General features: G+C 47.2%; 1 protein-coding gene across 2 annotated transcripts in view; it reads left to right on the top strand.

Annotated features, from left to right (window-relative positions):
• The window catches only part of PDIA5 (protein disulfide isomerase family A member 5), a 91430-nt gene extending 74331 nt beyond the window's left edge, over nucleotides 1-17099 (top strand). Inside the window, exons 12-18 of one of the 2 annotated variants that reach the window (XM_032267721.1) lie at nucleotides 1567-1637; nucleotides 2142-2302; nucleotides 2567-2572; nucleotides 5512-5636; nucleotides 9894-9964; nucleotides 16314-16448; nucleotides 16874-17099. In XM_032267721.1, coding sequence (XP_032123612.1) covers nucleotides 1567-1637; nucleotides 2142-2302; nucleotides 2567-2572; nucleotides 5512-5636; nucleotides 9894-9964; nucleotides 16314-16448; nucleotides 16874-16954 — 650 coding nt within the window. In that variant the 3' untranslated portion in view covers nucleotides 16955-17099. Of the gene's footprint in view, nucleotides 1-1566; nucleotides 1638-2141; nucleotides 2303-2566; nucleotides 2573-5504; nucleotides 5637-9893; nucleotides 9965-16313; nucleotides 16449-16873 lie in introns of both variants that reach the window. The other variant, XR_004265314.1, reaches the window with a different exon arrangement.
• Nucleotides 17100-26232: the final 9133 nt, after the last annotated feature.

Below are 26232 nucleotides of genomic sequence, written 5' to 3'. Positions count from 1 at the left end.
TACCCTCTTTCCTGTGTCATAGCCCAACAGGAGTAGGGAGCTCCCTGTATAATGGCAGCAGGGGTGCCTGTCTACCCCAGCAGTTCTTCTTCCTCCTATTGTGGATCCTGCGACTTGAGGGTTAGCAGTGTCCCTCTTTTTTGGATGCATTTGGGAAGGACTGGCTTGTTGGTGTGGCTGAGAATTGTAGCCACTCCCTGGGCTGCATTCCATTAGGATCAGTGCCCTTGACCAAGCCATGTCCCCAGCGCTCTGTCCGGAGGAGGAGCTTGACAGCACTGCCCGGGAGCTCAATGATCAGTTCAGTTTTCTATTATTGGTTAAGTGGGGAGTAGCCCCTCCAGGGTCCCTTGTTCCATGGGGGGACAGGGTGAGGATGAGCGGAGGAAGCCAGGTACAGGCAAGAGTGGGATGGAGAGATTAAGAATGAGACAGGTTCCTGTCTCACCTGGAGCTGAGCTCTGCATGAATGGCCCTGGAGGAGGAGACAGGAGCTTTCATCCTGGCTGGGTGCTCAGCTGGAGGCAGGAAAGCCGATTCCATAGCTCAGTGGGAGGTCTCCTCTGATTATACTGTTTGACTTTCTGTCTTCCTTTCTTCTTGTCTTTCCTTTTCCTAACAATCAGTAGAATTACAGCGTTCTCAGCTCCCACACAGTAGCACACCCTGAGAAGGTTGAGTCACGACCTGTCATCCACTGAGCCTGGTTAATACACAGCCAGGCTCACCTTCTGAGCAGCCTCCAGCCTGAGCCAGACTGCAGACCCCTCACCTCCCAGCCCTCCAGCATCACAGGCCAGAAAGTACTCTTTCGATTAAAATGAAAACAGTGTACAAATGTCAAGGTCTGTCATCTACACAAAGGGCTTATTTTCTTTTTAATGCATCAAATTTTATTATTTGTGACATCTTACTATGTTCATGTGGCTGTAAGAAAAGGACAGAACAGTTTCTATCCCAGGAAAATCCCATCACGTCATATGGGGACAATTGGAATGTAATTATCTCCCATACTTTTGCTTCTGTGAATTTTTATTCCCAGCTCAAGGCCTCAGACTGCCATCTATCCGGAGAGGATGATGATGGTGATCGCAGCATGGTGCCACACGCTGCCTGCAGCTGGGGCCTCCCACAGATTGCTTGGGTTTTCAGCCCAGCTCTATGACCCACAGCTGTGTATATAGCCTTGGGCAGTCACCTGCCCTCTTAGTGCCTCAATTGTCCAATCTGTGGAATGGAAATAATGTCAGTTCCTACTTTGTGGGGCTGTTATGAGGCTGTAAAGCACTAGTCAGTACCTGGCACAGCAGGGCTGCATACATGTTGCCTGTATTGTTTATGCACTTGTTTTATTATTGTGTCTGAGGTACCTTCACCCTACCCCGACCCATTTCCAGGGGATTAAGCAAAAGATTTCTTTTCTTTGAGCTGGTGCTGCTGCTGCTTTTCTCCCAGGCACCGCCAGTGTCTGGGAATGAAACTGAGCTGCCTTACAGAGGCGGTGCAGGGGAGCATCCCCAGGGCCTCTGTGCCGTAAGAGTGGTTTCTCTTCATCTCTCCCCGCAGGGTGTGGCCACTGTAAGAAAATGAAGCCGGAGTTTGAGAAGGCAGCAGAAGCCCTCCATGGAGAAGCAGATGTAAGCTTCCTTTCCTTCCCCATCACTGTTGTCTTTGAAAGAATCACTGACAGGTGAAATCATTATGACTTTCCCCTGCAAGCCCTGCCACAGCTCCCCTGGTCCCTGGAGGCCAGCAGTACCTCTCTGTGCCCAAGTAGAACATCTTAGACAGATGAGATCTTAGAGGGGGGCAAAGGGACTATTAAACCATGTTCCCATGCCAATCAGGTGACCTCTGCCTGCTCCCTCTTTTCTCTGGGACCCTGGCTAACGGGAACAGGTGCCAATCTATTCAACGTGGCTGGTGGGGCAGATTTGAAAACCTCATCTCAGCCCATAAATGATAAATGATGGCCTGCCAATGTTCAGTTTTTCCCTGGGATACAGGAGCCCACCCGGCTAGCCACCCAGTTACATTCCGGCAGGTCCAGGATGGGTTTGGGGGGCAGCGTCTGGGCTCCTGTGTCCCACCAGCGCCGTGTCTGAGGCTGTAATGCATGGTTGGCCTTTCCCCCATCCCAGAGCTCTGGTGTCCTTGCAGCTGTCGACGCCACCGTCAACAAGGCCCTGGCAGAAAGATTCCACATCTCAGAGTTTCCTACATTGAAGTATTTTAAGAATGGAGAGAAACATGCAGTGCCAGCGCTCAGGACAAAGAAGAAGTTTCTCGAGTGGATGCAGAAGTAAGTGTTGCAATCTCAATAGCACATTTTAACTGCTGGCTGATGGCCCCTGGAAACCATCTTGAGGAGGTGAGGTAGGCGTTATGGGCCAGTGTCCTGGGCTCAGGCCCACAGGAGCCAAGACGGATCCGACTTCCTCAACCCTAAAGCCACCCCTCATGTGCTCATCACGTGTTCTGATCAGTAGGTCACTGGCAGCCCTGGACACCGCTTCATCGGCGCACTAAACCCTGTGTTGCCTTTACTCTGTCTCGGTCTCCTTAGCCCTGGGTCTCATTGTCTGCATTTTATTCCATCCCCTTGGAACACATGAAAGAGACACAGCTCTTCATAGCCAGAGCCGGACTCATTTCATCCAGGTTTGCTAGTGATTGGCTGGGCCTTCGGTGGCTTGCAGCTGAGGATAAAGATTTTGAAGAGCCCCCTCAGCCTGTCTATTAGTTTGCTAATATTACCATAACAAAGTAACAGACCAGGTGTCTTAACAACAAAAGTTTATTTTCTTACAGTTTTGTTTTGTTTTGAGACAGTCTCACTCTGTCGCCCAGGCTAGAGTACAGTGGTGTGATCTGGGCTTACTGCAACCTCTGCCTCCCAGGTTCAAGCGATTCTCCTGCCTCAGCCTCCTGGGTAGCTGGGATTGCCAGGTGCTGCCCACCACGCCTGGCTAATTTTTTTGTGTTTTTAGTAGAGACAGGGTTTCACCATGTTGGCCAGGCTGGTCTCAAACTCCTGAGCTCAAGTGATCCACCCGCCTCGGCCTCCCCAAGTGCTGGGATTACAGGCATGAGCCACTGTGTGCAGCCTATTTTCTTACAATTTTGGAGGCTAGAAATCAGAGATCAAGATGTTGGCAGGGTTGGTTTCTTCCAAGGCCCCTCTCCCTGGCCATCTTCTGCTTATAACTTCCCATGACCACCCCTCTATATGTGTCTGTGACCTAATCTGCTCTTTTTATAAGGACACCAGTCATGTTGGATGAGAGCCCACCCTAATGACTTCATCTTAGCTGAATTATCCCTTTAAAGGGATAATTTATCTCTAGATATAGTCACATTCTGAGATAATGGGGGTTAGGACTTCAACATATGAATTAGAGGGAACACAGTTGAACCTATATGGTCTGAGCTACTTTGTTAGGACATGGGTCAGAGATGAGGTGCTTATTTAAAGCGCAGACTCTGAGACTCTTTGATTCAGGAGGTGTGAATGGGACCCTCAGCCATGGTGTTGTGAGAAACACCAGCTCGTGGAATGGGAGCAAAGTTGCCACTGAGTTCAGGGAAGGCCTCTGGCAAGAGGTGAGTGGGTGGGTGAGATCCTGGCTTCAGTTTCTCCCACTTTGTCCTGATCGTCCACTGGGAGGATTTGGAGAGTAGCCAGGCATTTGTCTCAGAGACCAGAGGGGAACGATGTTTTGCCTCTGAAAGGGACAAGGTGCTCATCCCTCAAGGCCTTCTGGTGTCTGAAGCAAGGGGCTTATTCACACCCACTTTTCCAGCCTTGCTCTGGCGCCAGGGCTGGTTCACTGGAAGGGATGGGGCGGGGCGAGGAATCTGGCCGGGTCCCTGTGATGCTTGGACTTTTGATTAGAGAACCAAGGGAATCCAGAGTGTTGGTCATTGCTAATCAGTGCTCCAGAGTCCTGGACACAAACAGCGAGCATGAGGGGTTTCTGTCCTTTCTGTGTGCCAGCGCTGCCACTGAGAGCCTGGAAAGCACTCAGGCCAAGTGCTTTCAGGTTTAAGTACTTTTTAAAATGCTTTGAGGTCAAGAGCATGGGCTTTAGAGTCTGAGAGACCTGGGCCCAGATCATGACCCTGAGCCATTTCCTTGACCCCTGTAAGCCTCAGTTTCCCATCTGTAAGATGAAGACAGTAATTTCCCCATAGACTTGTCTAGGAAATTAAATGAGACTCTTGTGAAAAGTGCTCAGCACAGGATGTGATGTGGAAGTACTCAAAAAGTTGAAGCTGGCCGGGCACGGTGTCTCATGCCTGTAATCCTAGCACTTTGGAGATTAGAGGCAGGAGTATCTCTTGAGTTCAGGAGTTCAAGACCAGCCTGGGCAACATAGTGAGACCTCATCTCTACTAAAAATAAAAAAAAAATTACCTGTGCATTGTGGTGCATACCTATAGTCCCAGCACTTCGGGAGTCTGAGGTGGGAGGATTGCTTGAGCCCAGGAGGTCGAGGCTGCAGTGAGCTGGGCCTCCATTGTACTCCAGCCTCAGCAACAGAGTGAGACCCTGTCTTTAAAAAAAAAAAAGTTGAAACTATTTTTATGACTGACTGTGGCCTTCTCGTGACTGACAGTATCAATGCATAAGTGATCACAGCAGCCAGCCTTTGCAGAATGCTCTCCTATCTCATGCCCCATTTCATCCTCAAGTCCTACTGAGGCTAGAGTTTTTATTCATATTTAATTGGTGAAGAAGCTTAGGTTCAGAGAAATTAAGGTCCCTGTCCAGGGACAAATGGCAGTTCTTCCGGGCACTTACAGGAGATCCTTCAGATGGAGTGTGAACAGCAGATGGCTCTGGGATGCCAGGATGGAGAAGCAATGACATTTATCCAATGACTGACATTTATTAGAGAATCTAGGCTCTCAGTAAATACAGTTCCTTGACTGAGTAGATGCTTTACATACTTCTCTGCTCTTTGTAAAGATCCCATTGTCCTCATTTAACAGAAAAAAAAAAAAATAGAGGCTCAGAGGGGTTTAGTAACTTACGTAAGGTTGCACAGCTGGTAAGTCACCTGGATTTGAACCCAGACCCGCCTCACTCCTTGACACATGCTTTCCACCAGAACAAAGACTGAGAAGCAGAAGATAATGAACAATCATGTAGGTTGCAGGAAGGAGGGGCCCGGGAGTCCAGGCAAAGGTGGCTCTATGTCCTTTCAAGGAAAGCATGGCCCACAACTAGGGGGGCTGCCCTCCCTAAAATGGGGTCAAGTCTTCCACAATTTACAAAATGACTCCCTAATGGGCTCCTCAGAGGGAATCAGGGAATGTCTTTGCTGCTGGTACAGATTTGTTTGTGATTAAACTGCAGTTTTAAAATGAAATTTTAGAAGGAATGTAGTAGCTTCTTCATGCGTGTTCCCCTGAGTGGTTGGGACATTGTGGATGGATTTCCTTGCCCGTCTAAAAATCTGTCCTCATGGCTGCTTCCCCTCTCCCCTGGCTTCTTGTAGCCCTGAGGCCCCCCCCGCCCCCAGAGCCCACGTGGGAAGAGCAGCAGACAAGTGTGTTGCACCTGGTGGGGGACAACTTCCAGGAGACCCTGAAGAGAAAGAAACACACCTTGGTCATGTTCTACGCCCCTTGTAAGTAGCTCGGCTGCTCATGGAGGGGCAAAGTAAGAGGGTTTGGCCGCACCAAACCAAGAAGACCCTCACACCCACCCCAGGGTCCAGGGCAGCCACTGATTGATCCTGGGGTCATCTCTACTATGAACCAGGCGCTCCAGTTTTATTCCATGCTGAGGGGTCCTTCAAATCCAGGGCCTTCTTTTGTCAACCCTTTTGGGCTCTCATTCCTTTGGGGCAGCCTTTCTTGTTTCTGTCCTGAAGCCCTCTGCCTCTGTGCTGGTGCCCTCTTGTCCCTGGGTTTCTCCACGCCCCTGTCCCCTACCTGCACACTTCCCACCCCTCAGCTGCCTCCGCCCCCTCTTCCTCCTCCAGAGACTGACTTATCTTCGGCACCTTGGAACCCCATCTCCCTGCCCTTCCAGATGGCTCTGGAGCTGTGGTATAGGCACAGCCACATTTGCTCCTGAGCTCCTGTGCGGTTCTCTTTTTAATCAGAGCTTAAGCTAAGGAAGTGACTTGTCTGCTGACATTGGCATCTGTGACCTCGGGTTTCTGTGTATTCCCATTTTGAAGTTGTTAATTGATACTTACAATGAAAGGTTCTTAGAATTTCCCACTCTCTGCTGCCCTTCTCTCTCTCCCCCAGGTTACAGCTCAGCTTAATGGAGTGAGGATAATAAAAGCCGTGGTCTGCAGAGAAGCCAGGCAGCTCCATCTAGCCATAAACCCACTCAGTTGTAGCTGGCCCTCCTGTTGGCTCTCCCTGCCCCCACCTTTCAAGTGTTCATAATCTGTGTGTCTGCTTTCTCAGGGTCTGAAAGGGGCCGCCACAGTCTTAGCCCCCTCCCTGAGGTGGCCTCCCTGCCCCTCTCTTTCTGCCTTTCTTTCTCAGAGTGGGACTCGTCCTCTCCCGGTCCCTTAGAGAGCTTCTTGCTGTCCTCTTCTGTCTGTAGAGTGTGCCCAGAAACTTAAAGATTTTCGGGAGCTGACATCTTCCCTCTGGCTTTGGTGGGTGGAAGACTGAGCCTTGCCCAAGGCCATGGAGCAAGTTGGTGGCAGGCCCCTCCTGCAGCCTGGGTGGCTCTCTGTCACAGGCACAGTCCAGTCCAGAGAGTAAGAATTTTTTTCAGCAGAAAGTGAGAACTTGGCTGCAGAAGTGGGAGCCCTTGACCAGCCCTGGGGTGAACTTTACAAAGTCCAGACTAAATACTTTCCCCCGGAGATGCTGCTTTTCTTCCCCAGATCTCTAGACCAGAGCCATAGTGTTTCCCCTGCCTCTCTTAAGCTCCTTCCTGACTGAGCGGCCTTCATAGCAGACATAAGACCCCTGCCACCCCTGACCCTGGCTGCAGGGCAGACAGGTGCTTGAATCCCCAGGGAATCTGGGATAGACTCTTACCCTTTTGGGCTGCCAAAGATCTACAACTCCTTCCTTCCTTCTTTCCTTCCTTCCTTCCTTCCTTCCTTCCTTCCTTCCTTCCTTCCTTCCTTCCTTCCTTCCTTCCTTCTTGCCTGCCTGCCTCCCTTCCTGCCTTCCTGCCTGTCTTCCCTCTATCCTCAGGTATCAGCTCTGTGCTGTGCAGTGTCCTGGATCCAGGATATAAGGGAGGGAAACTTGTCCCTGCCAGGCCTTGAGTGGCTCACTGTCTACCCTGACAAAACTTTAAACACATTCCCTCCAGGGCAGGGTCAGTGAGTGACTCAACCTCTGGCAGAGGGCTTGGTCCTTAGAGTTTCTTCATCTCTCTTACTGCATTTTTCTGTCCCTAAATCTTGCCCCAGGGACATACATCTTCATTAGTGGGTTACAGGGGGAAGACTCTCCAAGGATAAAAAATACATATCTTTTGACTTTTAAAATAATAAAAATAATAAAGCTTATTTTTAATATATAAATACAGCATATACAATATACTTTTTATATATGAAGGATCTAAACACTACATAAATGTCAAATCCCTGATAAAGGTCTAACATGAAAGCAGCCTGCCCACACATTCCTGCTCCCCTTAAAGCTGCCTCACCCCCACACCTTACCTTCTCCCACCATGTCTGCCCCCACATCCTGTCTCCCCAGCTTCTGCACAGCTCTTCCTCCTGCTGTTTCATTGCTCCTTTTACGCTGAATGATCTGGTCATGGTGACTGCCCTTCTCAGGCCGGCTTGGTGGAGTCTCTAGAGCTGCCATTGTCCAGCCCGTCCTCAGTCTTTGTTCCTCTTTCCCTGGGAGGCTTTTTGGTTTTTCTGCTGCCCAGAGACAGTGCCTTTTTTTTATTTTTTTTAAAGCCCACATTTTAAAAAATCATGCACATCTGGCCCTCCTGACAACTCTTAGAAGCATCTTCATGCACTTTCTAAAACAGCCCTCCCCCTTGTTATTCATTGGCCCTGCTCTTTCTTTTGGATAATGAGAAAATTAGATGCAACAGAAGGCCATTGATCTGAGGCCTAGATATTTTAAATTGGTGGTAACAGGAATTTACACTAGGCTGACAGTTACTTTTATACTTTCAATGAACAAAGGGGTTAAAAAGGAAAAAATTAATAGTGAAACCAAATTTTGAGGAAGGGGATGGTTGTTTTCAGCCAGCCTAATGCTGTTACGGGCATATGCCATACACAAGGGGCCTGCAGCTGCCTGCAGGATCTGTCTGAGACGTACCTTGTTAACCAGTAGATTGCGCTCTTTAAGTGTTTTGAAAATTTTATAACACCATCCCTTTATAGTATGACACTTTCATGAATTTGAGCTATTTTTCTTTCTGTTATGTCAAATTAGAGAAGTATTACTTGTAATTGCCATTTTAGGCTATTAAAAAATCATCCAGTCTCTGACGTGAGCTAGGCTGTGCTAGGCACATTGCTAAGCTGTGCTTGCCTCATTTCTGATATAACCTATCAGTGGCCCAGGTCTCTTCTGCTCCTTCTGCATGAGATTTGGCAAATCTCTCTACATCCCCATCCCCCATCACCCCCAACAATGTTCTGGGCCAGCTGGCCACTCTGCCAGCCGGACCATGTGGGTGGTCCTGCCCATCTCAGGACTGGCTCAAAGACTAAATTCAGATTAAACTTGTAGCTTAGCCTTAATTTGGTTTCACAAAACCCTTTGAAATGCCAGTCATTATTATCTTATTTTAAAAAGGAGAAAGTAGATGAGCAGGGTTGTTTCTATTCCCACCGTGGCATCTCTGCCTTCCTATGGCCCAGGGAGGCTGGCTGACATAACAGTGTGGGCTGGAGCCTCCCCATGCCCAGGGAAACCCTTCCCTCAGAGCCCGTCTGCCCGCTAGGCAGTTCTGTCCACCAGTGACTGGGAAAGGGCTGAGACAGGAGGGGAGTTTGGGTTCTGACCTGTTAGTGCTGAGGGAAGGGCTGGAGCAGCCTGCAGCTTCCTGGGCTCACCAGGACAGGAGGAGAAAGTGGCCTCCACAGAGTTCCCTACCCTGCTCCTGAGACACTGAGGTCAGAGCTGGGGGCTCAGGGTGATGCCCAGAACAAGAGACAGATGGTGGAGATAGGGGTCCCAGTATAATTCAAAGGCCTTAGGCCACTCTGACAAGCCTTCTCCCTGGGACAGAGAGCATCAGGGGACCTGAGGACTGTCTGGTGGCTTCCGATAGCTTCTCTCCCTCTTACCCCAACTGTGGCCCTCCTGTTCCTGGCTTTGAGGTTCTGGTTATTGTAGAGCAAATGGTAGATGGAGAGTTGGGGATCAGGGCCTGGTTTGGCTGCTCACAGTCTGGGCTGGGTGGGGGTTGCTAGGAACGTGGAAGTTAGCAGCAAAGCGTGAGCAGTGGGTGTAGAGTAGGTGCCCCTAAATCCCCCCACCCTACGTTTCCCAATGCCACTTCCTCTCAGTCAGGAAATGGAGAGATTTGCCATTGTCCCCAGAGCAAGAGAAGATTGTGGCAGGCTCTGAGAATCCCGTGTCTTCCTCTTTAAGCCCAGAGCTCCCTCTGCACCCAAGATCAGGCTCTTCCTCATCCTCTGTGGAAGGAGCAGAACTAGACTACAGTGACCATCACTCCCCAGCCCGGTCAGGAGCACATGAGGCTTGTGACAGGGACTCCTACCAATCCCCCCTACCAAGAGATCAGACATGGCAGGGAGCTGGTTAGAGTGGTAAGGCTGACAAAAGGACCCTGACTGTGGCTGGCTGGGGTGGGGCTCCTGGAGAGGCCTCTCTGGAGCTTTCGGGAAGGGCCCCTGGCCCTGCAGCCTCCCTGCACATCATCACTGTTCCGTGTGCTCTGTTCCCCTCTCACACAGGGTGTCCACACTGTAAGAAAGTCATTCCGCACTTCACTGCTGCTGCTGATGTCTTTAAAGATGACCGAAAGGTAAGGATAGCCCTCTTTATCTCTTGATCTGCCTCCAGCTGATTCCTACACCTGCCGCCTTGTCATTCAGGTCCCTTCCCTAAACAGGGGCAGGTCAGCTAAGACCTATAAGCAGGGAATTCCTAGGGAACCAGGACATTCTCTTTATAAGGAAGATAGGGCAGGCTGGATTTATGCTGCAAAACCGACTAAAAGGGATATGCTGAACAGTTCCAGTACTTACTTGGAGGAGAGGGATGGTTAAAAGGGTCGTCTGTTTACTTTTTTAGTGCTTGAAACTTTTTACTGTAGGATTGTCGTCATGCATTACTTATATAATTAAAACTACGTTTAAAAATCCAACAAAAGTCAACTGGAGGATTCCACGGTGGAGGAGAGCAAGGCTATGTCAGTGGAGCCTCGCCCTGCCTAAGTGAAAGGCTCCTGCAGCTGCCGAGTGGTGAAGCATAAAATTAACAAGCTGGAGCTGCAGATTGGATTAGAGTGCAGGGCCGCCAGGCGCATCCCCCAGGCAGCTGGTGCAGCGGGGCTGCTGTAGGGAGAGGGCTTGTGGGGCAGGGAAATACCCCTGAATTCGGGGAAGTGCAGTTGACTGCCAGGCTTCCAGTTTCCTTCTCGAATTCCATGACAGGCAGAGTGCTGGTGCAGAGGGCTGCAAAGACTCCTCCCAACCCTAAAACTCAGTCATGGGAACCTCTGGCCTAACAGGCCCTAGAAGCTGGCAGTCTTGTGGGACCCGCATTTTCACACATACCCAGACCCAGAGTCATGTGCGGGGGTGCCTTAATTTCCTGGGTGGAATTCCAGGTGGGGCCATTGTAGTCTGGAAGGAACCAAGGCCAGGCATAAGCTGATCACAGAGTCCTACATGATAAACAGGCCAAGCAGGTCCAGACAGAGTTCAGCGGAGGCCAGGAAGGGCAGCTGGTGTCAGTGGAGCAGCACGCATGAGCACAGACAGATGACCATTCCAGGGCTGCGTGGGCAGGGCTTGTAGTTTTGATCAAGGCCAACAGGTCAGGCCTGAAGGTACCATCCAGCCTTGTGGGAGCAGAGATACAGGTGCTAGGGTCACCTTAACGGTCCCAGAGAGAGTGGCAGAGATGGGGAACCTTACATGGACATAAAGTCAAAGGAAGCCAGGCTGGGGACAGACCCATGTAGGTAGAGTGGGGACGAACTGGGGACCTGACTCCCACTTAGACCCAGAGCCCAGGACTCTCCCTGGAGTCAGGGAGTCCCACTGTTACCGATAAGCCCTGGCTTTGAGGCACCCTTCACCCCCACAAGAAGGGAGTACAAGGACCAGAAGAGTTTTCTCCTCTGCCTGCCCCTTTCCTTGGACTGAGGTGGTTGTGGCAGCAGGGGCTTCTTTCCCATGTCCATGTCCCTCATTGTCCACACCCACTTGTGCACAGTACAGGGAGGTTGCTCCCACTGTGGGGGGGCGGTCCCAGGATATCCAACATGGCCTGGGTTGCCAGTCCATGGGACTCCACATCGATGTCCATCACGCCCCACCCAGAATGGGACCCAGTAGTCACTGTGCCATGCCTGGAGCACAGAGTGGGCACCAGTAAGTTTAGTCCCCCAGGCCAAATGGCTGGCTTCCCTGATGTAATGAATGCAACCTACAGGAATCCCAGGCAGGCCAGCTGCATCACCCAGCGGTGTGCTGGGCAGCAGGAGAAAGGCTGAGGTGTGCCATCTCCCTGTCCCACCAGCCACTCAGGTCTCCACAGGCCTAGGAGATCTGTGAGGGCCCTGAGGCATTGCCCTCCCAGCCAGACTGGAAAGTGTGGTGTCAGGGAACGTGGTCCAGTTGAGGCACCCGGAAGGCTGGGGAAACCCTGGAGGGGCGGCCCTATTGACATGGTGCCTCTCTGCCCACTAGACCGCTGCTGAGGCTGTCCTGTGGCCTGACCTGCATCAGTGCAGGTGACGCCAGGCTTGCCAGGCCTCCAGCAAGCAGCTGAGACCCCACCTCTCCTCTTCCGGTTCCCCCTCCACTGCTACACAGGGGCCCCATTTCCTTGGTGCCCCCTCCCCTTAGACACTGACACACCTTTGCTTGATTGTCTTGGACCAGTGGTGGTGTGGCCTTTTCCTGGGTTCAATCCCTCTCTTATTCCCTTTGTTTCTCCTTTCAGCTTCCTTTATTCCAAGCCAGGGATCACCCTTACGTGCTTTTAGGAATGCACTTTGTAACCTCTCTGTCTGGCGCAGCTGGCCTGCCTGGGATTCCTGGAGGTTGCATTCATGACATCAGGGAAGCCAGCCATCTGGCCTGGGGGACTGAACTTACTGGTGCCCACTGTGCTCCAGGCATGGCACAGTGACTACTGGGTCCCATTCTACAACTATCAGATTGCAGTCTCTGGAGCATGGTGCCGGAAATGTGCGGTTTTTAAGAGCTGGCTCTTGTGCTGGCCACATGCTGGTGTGTGGGGACTGTTGGCCTGTCCCCTCTCCCTTTACTGGTGAGGGACCCAGGCCCAGCGAGGAGCTGCGTCCTTTGCCTAGGAATGCCCAGCAGGTCACTGACAGCCAGAACTGGGTCTCCTAAGCCCCCACGCTGGCACTTCTTAGCTGGAATTGTGGGGGTTTTTTCCACCCAGAAGCCAGTCCCTGTTCCTTTCCCAATCAATATGCAGTTGGTTGTTCACTTCCATTTTCATAGCCCGAGTCAATATTAGCTCCTGCAGAGATTTATTTTACTGAATCAATAAAGCTGTATGTGGCAGCTCATATTTTAGCTGGGGAGCTTCCACCCCCTCCCAGGAGCTTACTTGGGGACTTTATTGGTTGGCACGCTGGTGGGAAAAGGACTGCAAAGTGTTAGTGTTGGAACGGATGGTGTTATTGAAGGGGCAAGGCAGACAGGACCTTGGTGGCCTGGCAAGCAGGTGGGGGGCTCACCTTTCACTGCACATCAAGGTGTCCACAGTCTGGGGGTGGGGCTAAGTGTGAAGGTCACCCCTCGAGGGAGGCCCTGAGGCAGTAGGGGCCCCTTCTCTGTGATGGGCTCACATCACTACTGGAATCTGGCTATGACATGTAGGTCCTCCTGTTTATGAGGCTGGCTACTGCCTATTCCGAGCAAAAACTTCCTGAGGACAGAGACCTCATTTGTCCTTGAACTCCCCACAGTCATGACACCTTAGACCTGTATAAATGTTGACTGGATGAAGGAACAATATAACATATTTGATATTTACTGAGAGTTCTGCTGAAAGCATTGCTTATGTCATATTGTCCTCACAATAGCTTGTTCATCTAGATATTGTTACGTGCTCATTTTACTGAAGAGGTGATTGAATCTTAGAGAGATCGTATGACTAGCCCAGAGTCTGTCAGCTGGAGAGAGGCAGAGTGAGACTCACAAACAGGCATTGCCAGAGATTGAGTTCTCCTAGAAGTAGATCCTGCCCCTGGGCTCATGTGCAGGGAATTTCTTTGGGCAGCGATCTCAGGAAGTTGCAGAGGGGATCCTGGAAGTGAGACATGAAAAGGGAGGAACCAAAGCAGGTGTTTTATAGGCAGATGGCTGCATGGGTTACCAAGGCTCAGTCACAAGGGAGACTTTACCAGGAAATGTGACACGGAGCTGTTCCACTCAAAGGCCAAGGAAGCCAGCGTACTTGTTCTAGACCCCCATCTGTCATTGGCCTTATGTTCAGCTCCTTGAGGCTGGGAGGATGCTCTGAGGCTGAGAGCAGCAGGTGCTGTGGCAAGGGCTGGTCCGAGAGGATGTGGCAGGACAGCAGAAGCATGTGCCTCAGGAATTCGTGCCGACCACCATAGAACAAATCGAGAAATCACAGATGTTCTGTGTTGCAAGTGATCAGTGCAAATCTTGAGTTGGGTGTAAGGGGACGGGCATTTAGACAGGTGAAATTTCGATTGCTGAGAAGAGCTTTCTTCACTGTCTTCTTTCCAAAGAGTCCAAGCTGCTGCCTTAGGAGAGGCATGCATTTGTCTCCTCTTCTGTGGAAACTGCACATGGATTCGCCTTTGCAGCTAGAAGTTGTATTCCGTGTGTGCGGCTGGCAGCTAGTTTAGGTGATTCAGAACAAGTACACATTTCTAATTTAGTAGATTTATAAAACCATACACTATGTTTCCAATAGCTCCGGGGCATGTATACAAATTAAATTCATAATTTAAAGCAGTTGCAGGGAGAGCAGCAGCCCAGAGCCATGTTCGTCCAGGACTTTCACAGTGGAGCAGCAGCCCCTGGCCTGGGCTGGACACAGGTCCTCAGTCGCTGGCTGCAAGGAAGGAGAGTGTATGGATGCCCATGTCCGTTGGGCCCAGTCCCATAGCACCTGCCCCAAGAAATGGAATCCCACAATTTGGCCAGGGGAGCATCTGCCTCATGTTTTTAAATAATAAAGTGCTTAAGTGGTGGGCTGGGGTTCTCAGAAGTACGCAGGGGCCAGTCTGGTGGCCTGGGTGAATTGGGCTCCAGGGGATGCTGGGGAAGGTACATTTAGCCTGCCTAAAGGACAGCTGCCTCTCCACCCAGCCAGTTGTTGCCTGTGGGAATGCAGGGTAAGTGCTGTCAAGTCTTCTGACTTTTAAAGAGAAGTTGGAAAGCCAAATTGTTATATTAAATCTTCTGGTTCCATTTCTATGTTGGCAGTTAATTCAGGTTTATTTATTTATTTTTTGTTAAATTCTGTGTGGTCCAAATAGAACAGGACTGAGAGCCAGATACAGATTGCAGGCAGCGAGTTTGTAAACTCCATTGTAAAAGCCTCACCATATAGAATGTTACGTAGCTGAAGAGAAGGGAAGCCTGAGGGGGAGGGGGATTAAGAGTGGCGCCTGGTGGAGGGGGAGGCCGCACCTCATTGTTCTCTCCAGCTCTCCGTCCTGCAGCTTACCTGGGCACGAGGGACATGATGAGTAAATGTGGCCATGGGGGCCTGCAGGGCTGTCCTACCTGGAAAGGGGCCTCTGTCTGAATGTGAATAACCATCAACCAAAGAACTGTGTGAATCATGGCTATTCAACAATTTTAAATTATCTTATTGAATCACACTCTTTTAATTTATTCCAAGCATTCATTGAGCTCTATCTAAAATGACCTCATTCATTATACAGCAGATGCTTGATAACTGGACTTTGTCAAGGTCAACGTTGTTCCCCCAGCATCTAGAGCAGGCTTGGCACACAGCAGGGTTTCAGTGCGTGTTGCCTGGCGGGAGGACTCCCTCTCATGGGAATCTGCCCTCCCTTCCCTAACACCTCTGTATTGGGTATGGCCATTGAGGACCCATTCTCCAGCTTCTGTGGTGTATAACCCTCAACAGGAAACAAGTTCCCCATTTCTGCTTTATACTCTCTTCTTTTGAAAGAGCAACGCATGCTGAGGAAAAGTTACGCAGCAGTGGAATTTGCTAGATGGGCAAGAAGAGACCAGTGGCCAATGTGGGAACCACTTTCTGGCCAAACATTCTGAAGACTTTAGTCATGCAGGACTCCTCCAGTTTCCAGATGTGCTTCCCTGATCTCCTCCTATTCCAGTCTTGGCTCAGATGGCGAATCATACGGAGCACCTTTGGCCCGCTCACCTGGGTTCTCTTGGCACCTGGACCACCTCCCTCATCCCTCACATCACACCATTTTGGAGATGTCTCTTTATCCAACCCCTGCCCAGACTCTGAGCCCCTAGTGGGGACAGAGCTTGTATATGGGGTCAGAAGAAGTGACTTATAGCAGCTGACATTTCCTGACCACAAATCCTGTGCTAGGTCCTGTGCTGATTAGCCTCACTTGAATTCTCTTATTCAGCTTCACAATATCCTCATAGTCTAGATACTGTTATTGTCCCCATTTTACAGCTGAAAAAATTGAGACACCAAGAGACTGGGTCATGTCCAGGCAAACCAAGAATGCACTTGGGAAACTTGACTTGAAACCTCTTGCTCTTAACCTTGACACTACACTGTCCACTCCAAGCAAATGTTCCGGAAACATTAGTTGATAAATGATTGAATCCTACAGTGCTTTACAGAAAGCACCACGGAACCTGTGGTGTTTACAGTTGCTTTCAAGTCGTCATTTCCTTTATGATCATCATATACTTGATTTTCAAGGACAGTCTAAAGGCACTCTAGGCCGAATCCCCTAACGTTACCCATCTGCCTTGGAAATTGAAAACAAGCACCATCAGTCTCAAAGGAGCTCTGAGCTGGGGGTGCCTTGGTTCAGTTCCTTCCTGCCACTATGGAGAAAAATTGGAGTGGGCCTGTGACATCGGCTAGATGTGCAATCTCTGTTGTGGGGTCCAGGCCTCAGCCTGGGGATGCCCTGTGTCGACTCTCCTTATCTTACCCCCTAGATTGCCTGTGCTGCTGTCGACTGTGTCAAAGACAAGAACCAAGACCTGTGCCAGCAGGAGGCCGTCAAAGGCTACCCCACTTTCCACTACTACCACTATGGGAAGTTCACAGAAAAGTATGATAGTGACCGCACAGTAAGTCTGGGAGAGGCGTCTGCCCCGGGGTTGCTCTGCTGATGGGCAGGGAAACTTCCACCGAGGAGGGGCAGCACTGAGCGGCATCCCAGAAACTGTAGAAGTCAGCTGAAACACTGCACCAGGATGCCACAGGCCCTGGGCCTGGCTGAGGCTTGACATAGTTGGAGGAGAGTTCAAGGGAGGAGAGTCACAGATATCTTGTCCCCAAAGCCAGGCTGGACTCCAGATGCCAAGGGGTTTTCTTACTTGTCAGGGCTAGTGGAAGCCAAGCAGACCCTCTCCATCTTGCAGAAGTCTGCCTACCTCTTCCCTGTTGCAGGAGTGAGCCCCTGGAAAGGTGGGGGGTGGGGAGTAGAGGGAGAGTGCACAGCCAGCTCAGGGATTAAAGTTCCTCTCTCTCTCTTTCTCCCCCTTCCCCACAGGAATTGGGATTTACCAATTATATTCGAGCCCTCCGGGAGGGAGACCATGAAAGACTAGGGAAAAAGAAGGAAGAGTTATAACTCCTGCCTCAGAAAAAGCTTTTCCATTACACTGTGAATGATACCTGTTTTGTTGTTTCTGAATTTCCACATGTTCTGAAGACAAAGTTTTTTATAGCCACTTATGGCCATTTTGTACAATTTTGAAATAAAATTAAACCATTTATTTGGTGGTGTGGTTTATTTTCATGGAGCCTGTACTGACAAAGGTGGATACTCACATCCTCCTCATTCTACAACCTCTGCTGGGAGGTACAGAGCTGTGCTCCAGTGCCCCATCTGCATGGAGGTGACTCCTGAGGATGCCAGCCCCCTGTCAGTCGTTTGAGAGCAGAACAGGGAAATTGGACTACAGAATATCCTGCTGGAAATGGCAAGCTAATGAGAGGAAATACATCAAGACGATTAATGACTTTGGGAGGCTTTGGTGGGAGTATTACTTGAAGCCAGGTGTTCAAGACCAGCCTGGGAAACATTATGAGATCTCATATCTACAGAAAATAAAGTTGCTGGGCATAGTGGTACATGCCTGTAGTCCCAGCTACTTGAAAGGCTGGGGAGGGAAGATTGCTTGAGCCCAGGAGTTCAAGGCTGCAATGATTTGTGATCACACGACTACTCCAGCATAGCTAGAAAGCAAGACCCCTGTCTCAAAAATAGAAAAAGGAAAAAAAGAAAAAAATGATCAGGGCAACTGGGATGCTGAAGCAAATGATAACCAAACACTAGCTTTTTCTGGATCATTGTGGTTTCAGTCTTGGTGTGTTTCATCTGTGTGCTTTTCTGGAACTTACTTAGATATTTTATCTTCTCTCCAACATAAGAAGATATGGAATCTCATCCGGAAAGCACCAGACCCTCTTAGGAAGACAAAGCCTATGCTCAGCGGTTACGTGACCTGCTCACATCCCACGAAATAACACAGGCGCCAGCCCTGCCCACAGGAGGCTCCCAGTTTGAGAGTGACTGGGCACTGCTGGTCAGAAGCAAACTCTATACATGGTGCTCTTACTGTTTCCCATTATTTTATTGTTGACTAAAAGGAGGAAGCTGATGTTCTTAGGCTACATGTCAAAACCAAATTACACTTATGGTCCCACCAAATACATGTCACCTCCAAAATCCTCCATTTCAGGCCTGTGATCTCCAATAGCCATTAGCCATATGAGTATTGAGTACTTGAAATCTGGCCACTGCAGCTGAGTGAAGGTGTGTATGTCTATGTCTTTTTTTTATTGCAGTAAAATATACATAGCACACAATTTACCATTTTAATCATTTTTAAGGGTACAATTCGGTGGCACTAAATACATTCACATTGTTGTCCAACCATCATCATCACTATCCATCTCTAGAACCTTTTCATCAACACAGACTGAAACTGCATATCCTTTAAAGAATGACTCTCCATTCCTCACTCCTCCTAGTCCCTGGTAACCACTATTCTCCTTTCTGTCTCTACGACTTCTACTATTCTAGGAACCTCATACAAGCAAAATCGTACATCCTTTTGTATCTAGCGTATTTCACTTAGCACGCTGTTTTCAAGGTTCATTCTTGAAAGTGTGTAGCATGTATTAGAATCTCATACCTTTCTAAGGTTGAATAATATTGCATTGTATGTACATATCATATTTTGTTTACCCCTTCATCCATCAGTGGACATTTGGGTCAGTTTAACTTTTTGACTATTGTGAAGAATGCTGAATAATATTCTATTGTATGTGTGTACCATATTTTGTCATCCATCAATGGCATTTTGGTCAGTTTACCCTTTTGACTATTGTGATGAATGCTGCTATGAACATAGATGTACAAATAAATACCTCTTTGACACCCCACTTTCAATTCTTTTGAAAGTGGAATTACTAGATTATATGGTAACTCTATTTTTAATTTTTTGAGGAATGGCCATACCATTTTCCACAGTGGTTGCACCATTTTATGTTCCCACCAGCAAGACACGAGTGTTCCAATTTCCTCAGCCTCGCCAACAGTGATTTTCTGGTTTGGTTTTGTTTCATTTTTAATAGTGGCCATCCTAATGGGTGTGAAGTGGTGCCTCATTGTGGTTTTGAAATGCATTTCCCTAATGATTAGTGATTTTGAGTATCTTTTTTTATTTTTATTTTTTTGAGACAGAGTCTTACTCTGTCACCTAGGCTGGAATGCCATGGCACCATCTTGACTCATTGCCACCTCCACCCCCTGGGATCAAGCCATCCTCATATCTCAGCCTTCTGAGTAGCTGGGATTATAGATGTGTGCCACCACACCTGGCTGATTTTTGTATTTTTAGTAGAGACAGGGTTTCACCATGTTGGTCAGGCTGGTCTTGAACTCCTGACCTCAAATAATTCACCCACCTCAGCTTCCCAAAGTGCTGTGGTTACAGGCATTAGCCATCTCACCTGGCCTTCAGCATCTTTTTATATGTTTACTGACCATTTGTATATCTTATTTGGAGAATAAGATACTGTCTTATTCTCTTTGTTTGCCAATTTTCTTTTTTTTAATTGCATTTCAGGTTTGGGGTACATGTGAAGAACATGCAAGATTGTCATATAGGAACACACATGGCAGTGTGATTTGCTGCCTTCCTCCCCAACACCTATATCTGGCATTTCTCCCCATGCTATCTCTCCCTAACTCCCCACCCCCCACTGTCCCTCTCCTATTTCCCCCCTACAGACCCCAGTGTGTGATGCTCCCCTCCCTGTGTCCATGTGTTCTCATTATTCATCACCCACCTATGAGTGAGAACACATTGTGTTTGATTTTCTGTTCTTGTGTCAGTTTGCTGAGAATGATGGTTTCCAGGTTCATGCATGTCCCTACAAGGACATGGACTCATCGTTTTTGATGGCTGCATAATATTCCATGGTGTATATGTGCCACATTTTCCCTGTCCAGTCTATCATTGATGGGCATTTGGGTTGGTTCCAGGTCTTTGCTACTGTAAAACCATGCTGCAATGGTTTACAATAGCACTCGTGTGCTATTGTAACTCGTGTGCCTGTGTCCTTATAGTAGAACGATTTATAATCCTTTGGATATATACCCAGTAATGGAATTGCTGGGTCAAATGGAATTTCTATTTCTAGGTCCTTGAGGAATCGCCACACTGCCTTCCACAATGGTTGAACTAATTTACACCCACACCAACAGTGTAAAAGTGTTCCTATTTCTCCACATCCTCTCCAGCATCTGTTGTCTCCAGATTTTTTAATGATCGCCATTCTAATTGGCATGAGATGGTAACTCAATGTAGTTTTGATTTGCATTTCTCTAATGACCAGTGATGATGAGCATTTTTTCATATGTTTGTTGGCCTCATGTGTGTCTTCTTTTGTAAAGTGTCAGTTCATATCCTTTGCCCACTTTTAAATGGGCTTGCTTGTTTTTTTCTTGTAAATCTGTTTTAGTTCTTTGTAGATTCTGGATATCAGCCCTTTGTCAGATGGGTAAACTGCAAAAATTTTTTCCCATTCCATTGGTTGCTGATTCACTCTAATGACTGTTTCTTTTGCCATGCAGAAGCTGTGGAGTTTGGTTAGTTCCCATTTGTCTGTTTTGGCTTTTGTTGACAATGCTTTTCGTGTTTTGGTCATGAAGTCCTTGCCTACGCCTATGTCCTGAATGGATTTGCCTAGATTTTCTTCTAGGGTTTTTATGGTGTCAGGTCTTATGTTTAAGTCTTTAATCCATCTGGAGTTAATTTTAGTGTAAGGTGTCAGGAAGGGGTCCAGTTTCTGCTTTCTGCACATGGCTAGCCAGTTTTCCCAACACCATTTATTAAACAGGGAATCCTTTCCCCATTGCTTGTTTTTGTCCAGTTTGTCAAAGATCAGATGGTTGTAGATGTGTTGTGTTGCCTATGAGGCCTCTGTTCTGTTCTATTGGTCTATATCTCTGTTATGGTACCAGTACCAAGCTGTTTTGATTACTGTAGCCTTGTAGTATGGTTTGAAGTCCAGTAGTGTGATGCCTCCCACTTTGTTCTTTTTGCTTAGAATTGACTTGGCTATGTGGGCTCTCTCTTGGTTCCATATGAAGTTTAAGGTGGTTTTTTTCCAGTTCTGTGAAGAAGGTCATTGGTAGCTTGATGGGGATAGCGTTGAATCTGTAAATGACTTTGGGCAGTATGGCCATTTTCATGATATTGATTCTTCCTAACCATAAACATGAAATGTTTCTCCATCTGTTTGTGTCCTTTCTTATTTCATTGAGCAGTTTTGTAGTTCTCCTTGAAGACGCCCTTTCTGTTCCTTGTTAGTTGTATTCCTAGGTATTTTATTCTCTTTGTAGCAGTTGTGAATGGCAGTTCATTCTTGATTTGGCTCTAAGTCTGTTATTGGTGTATAGGAATGCTTCTGATTTTTGCACATTGATTTTATATCCTGAGACTTTGTTGAAGTTGCTTATCAGTTTCAGGAGATTTTGGGCTGAAATGATGGGGTCTTCTAGATATACAATCATGTCGTCTGCAAATAGAGACAATTTGGCTTCCTCCTTTCCTATTTGAATACCCTTTATTTCTTTTTCTTGCCTGATTGCTCTGGCTAGAACTTCCAATAGTATATTGAATAGGAGTGGTGAGAGAGGGCATCCTTGCCTAGAGCCAGATTTCAAAGGGAATGCTTCCAGTTTTTGCCCATTCACTATGATATTGGCTGTTGATTTGTCATAAATAGCTTTTATTATTTTGAGATACATTCGTCAATACCTAGTTTATTGAGGTTTTTTTTAGCATAAAGGGCTGTTGAATTTTGTCAAAGGCCTTCTTGCATCAGTTGAGATAGTCATGTGGTTTTTGTCTTTGGTTCTGTTTATATGGTGAATTATGTTTCTAGACTTGCATATGTTGAACCAGCCTTGCATCCCCGGGATGAATCCTACTTGATAATGGTGGATAAGTTTTTTGATGTGCTGTTGCAGTCAGCTTGCCAGTATTTTATTGAAGATTTTTGCATTTATGTTCATCATGGATATTGGCCTGAAGTTTTCTTTTCTTGCTTAGTCTTTGCTGGCTTTTGATATCAGGATGATATTGGTCTCATAAAATGATTTGGGAAGGATTTCCTCTTTGTATTGTTTGGAATAGTTTCAGAAGGAGTGGTATCAGCTCCTCTTTGTATGTCTGGTAGAGTTCGGCTGTGAACCCATCTGGACCTGGGCTTTTTTTGATTGGTAGGCTCTTAATTGCTGCCTCAGCTTCAGTTATTGGTCCATTCAGGGTTTCAAGTTTTTCCTGGCTTAGGCTTGGGAGGATGCAAGTGTCCAGGAATTTATCCATTTCTTCCAGAATTACTAGTTTATGTGCATTGAGTTGTTTGTAATAATCTCTGATGATGGTTTGTATTTCTGTGGAATCTATGGTGATATCCCCTTTATCATTTTTTATTGCATCTATTTGATTATTCTCTCTTTTCTTTTTTATTAATCTGGCTAGTGGTCTACTTTGTTGATCTTTTCGAAAAACCAGCTCCTGGATTTATTGATTTTTTGAAGGGTTTTTTGTGTCTCTATCTCCTTCAGTTGTGTTCTGATCTTAGTTATTTCTTGTCTTCTGCTAGGTTTTCAGTTTTTTTGATCTTGCTCCTCTAGCCCTTTCAATTTTGATGATAGGGTGTCGATTTTGGATCTCACCTTGCTTCTCATGTGGGCATTTATTGCTGTATATTTTCCTCTAGAGACTGCTTTAAATGTGTCCCAGAGATTCTGGTATGTTGTGTCTTCGTTCTCGTTAGTTTTGAAGAACATCTTTATTTCTGCTTTCATTTCATTGTTTATCCAGTCAACATTCAAGAGCCAGCTGTTCAGTTTCCATGAAGCTGTGCGGTTCTGAGTTAGTTTCTGAATTCTGAGTTCTAACTTGATTTCACTGTGGTCTGAGAGACTGTTATGATTTCCGTTCTTTTGCATTTGCTGAGGAGTGATTTACTTCCAATTATGTGGTCAATTTTAGAGTATGTGTGATGTGGTGTTGAGAATAACGTATATTCTACGGATTTGGGGCGGAGAGTTCTGTAAATGTCTATTAGGTTTGCTTGGTCCAGGTCTGAGTTCAAGTCCTGGATATCCTTATTAATTTTCTGTCTCATTGATCTGGCTAATATTGACAATGGGGTGGTAAAGCCTCCCACTATTATTGTGTGGGAGTCTAAGTCTCTTTGTAAGTCATTAAGAACTTGCTTTATGCATCTGGGTGCTCCTGTGTTGGGTGTGTATATATTTAGGATCATTAGCTCTTGTTGTTGCATTGAACCTTTTACCATTATGTAATGTCCTTCTTTGTCTCTTTTGATCTTTGTTAGTTTAAAGTCTATTTTATCAGAGACAAGAATTGTGACTCCTGCTTTTTTTTTGCTCTCCATTTGCTTGGTGAATCTTCCTCCATCCCTTTATTTTGAGTCTTTTTGCATCATTGCATGTGAGATGGGTTTCCTGGATACAGCACACTGATGGGTTTTGGCTTTTTATCCAATTTGCCAGTCTGTGTCTTTTGTTTGGGGCATTTAGCCCATTTACATTTAGGGTTAATATTGTTTTGTGTGAATTTGATACTGCCATTTTGATACTAGCTGGCTGTTTTGCCTGTTAGTTGATGCAGTTTCTTCATTGTGTTGATGCTCTTTATTTGGTATGTTTTTGGAGTGTCTGGTACTGGTTGTTCCTTTCTATGTTTAGTGCCTCTTTCAGGAGCTCTTGTAAAGCAGGCCTGGTGGTGATGAAATCTCTGAGTACTTGCTTGTTAACAAAGGATTTTATTTCTCCTTCACTTATGAAGCTTAGTTTGGCTGGATATGAAATTCTGGGTTGAATGTTCTTTTCTTTAAGGATGTTGAATATTGGCCCCCACTCTTTTCTGACTTGTAGGGTTTCTGCTGGGAGATCTGCTGTGAGTCTGATGGGCTTCCCTTTGTGGGTAACCTGACCTTTCTCTCTAGCTGCCCTTAGCATTTTCTCCTTCATTTCAACCCTGGTGAATCTGACGATTATGTGCCTTGGGGTTGCTCTTCTTGAGGAATATCATTGTGGAGTTCTCAGTATTTCCTTGACTTGAATATCAGCCTGCCTTGCTAGGTTGGGGAAGTTTTCCTGGATAATATCCTGAAGAGTATTTTCCAGCTTGGGTTCATCCTCTCTGTCACATTCAGGTACACCTATCAAATGTAGATTAGGTCTTTTCACATAGTCCCATATTTCTTGGAGACTAAGTTCATTCCTTTTTACCCTTTTTTCTCTAATCTTGCCTTCTTGTTTTATTTCATTGAGTTGATCTTCGACCTCTCATATCCTTTCTTCTGCTTGGTCAATTCGGCTATTGAAACTTGTGTATGCTTTATGAAGTTCTCGTGTTGTGTTTTTCAGCTCCATCAGTTCACTTATATTCCTTTCTAAGTTGTTTATTCTCATTAACATTTCTTCAAATCTTTTTTCAAGGTTCTTAGTTTCTTTGCATTGGGTTAGTACATGCTCTTTTATCTCACAGAAGTTTCTTATTACCCACCTTCTGAATCCTGATTCTATCAATTTATCACACTGATTCTCCATCCAGCCTTGTTCCCTTGCTGGTGAGGAGTTGTGATCCCTTGTAGGAGGAGAGGCATTCTAGTTTCGGGTGTTTTCATCCTTTTTGTGCTGGTTTCTTCCCATCTTTGTGGATTTATCCACCTGTCATCTTTGTAGTTGTTGACTTTCAGATTGGGTCTCTGATTGGACATCTAGTTTGTTGATGATGAAGTTATTTCCTTCTGTTTCTTAGTTTTCCTTCTAACAGTCTGGCCCCTCTGCTATAGGACTGCTGAGGTCCACTTCAGGCCCTGCTTGCCTGGGGATCACCTGCAGTGGCTGCAGAACAGTAAGGGTTGCTGCCAGTTTCTTCCTCTGCTATCTTTGTCCCAGAAGGATACCTGCCAGATGTCAGTCTGAGCTCTCCTTTATGAGGTGACTCTTTGTATATACAGGGGTCAGGGAGCTGCCTGAGGAGACAGTCTGTCCTTTATAGGAGCTCAAGTGCTGAGCTGTGAGCTCTGTTGTTCATTCAGAGCTGCTGGGCAGGTATGTTTAAGTCTGCTGCAGCAGAACTCATAAACCTCCTTTTTTTCCCCCCCAGGTGCTCTGTCCCTGGGAGGTAGGGCTTTATTTATGAGTTTCTGTTGTACTGCTGCCTTTTCTCAGGGCTGCCCTGCCCAGCGATGAGACAACCTAATCACTGTCTGCCTGCAGAGGCTCTGCCCAGCTGCCATGTGAACTTCCCTGCAGTCCTGTTTATATGGGTGTAGTTAGAACTGCCTCGGCAATGGTGGCCCACTTCTATAATGGCGGACTCTCTCTGTAATGGCAGACTGCCTCAGCAACGGCGGGCTGCCTCAGCAATGGCAAACTACCTCCATAGTGGTGGACTGCCTCGGTAATGGTGGACACCCCTCCCCCACAGAGCTGTACCCTCCTGGGTTCAGCTGTGCTTGCTTTGAATCTCTCAATCCAGGGTGTTTCCGATTGCTGTTTTTCTGTGGGGGTGGGACGAGCTGAGCCTTTTTTTTTTTTTTAGTTGAACGTTCGACTGTCTCCCAGGTGTTCCAGTTGCTTGTTGAAAAGGCGCCCGGATCTGTGTGATTTCCCATGTGGGAAATCAACCCACTGCACCGGCTGAAACAGCCATGCTGAGATTCGTGGCACTTTTTTGCCCAGGAATCTCTTGGCCTGGCTCCCTCTTTCAGTACCCTTTTTAATCAGATGAATGGGTGACTCTGCCTTCCCAGAGCTCCAATCGCCAGCTAAAATGGCGACTGGACCCATGTATTTTGTACTGAGAACCGCTGCGCTGGGGTGCCAGCAAAACAGCCACACCAGCCAAAACAGCTGCGCTGGTGACCTGTGGGACTCCTCCGCCTGGGAATCTCCTGGTCTGTGGGAAATAATCCGTCTGGAAATGCAGCGTCCACTCACCCTCCGCGCTTTCTCTGGGAGCTGCAATCCTGAGCTGCTTCTAATCGGCCATCTTGGATCTGTCCTCTGTTTGCAAATTTTCGTATTGGATTGTTTGGTTTTGTGTTGTTTCCTTGTAGGAGTTATTTATATATTCTGGATATTAATCTCCTATCTAACATATAATTTGCAAATATTTTATCATGTTCTGTGAGTTGTCTTGTTACTCCCTAGATAGTGTCTTTTGATGCACAAAAGTTTTTAACTTTTATAAAGTCCACTTTACCTTTTCTTTTATTACCAGTGCTTTGAGTGTTATATCCAATAAATCATTGCCAAATTCAATGCCCTGTAGCTTTCTCCCT

Source organism: Sapajus apella, unplaced genomic scaffold (genome assembly GCF_009761245.1).
Source record: "Sapajus apella isolate SASKATOON/1434 unplaced genomic scaffold, GSC_monkey_1.0 scaffold171, whole genome shotgun sequence".
Classification (NCBI taxonomy): domain Eukaryota; kingdom Metazoa; phylum Chordata; class Mammalia; order Primates; family Cebidae; genus Sapajus; species Sapajus apella.
Note: the sequence above shows the minus strand (reverse complement) of the source record. Positions and strands in the feature narration are given on the sequence as shown.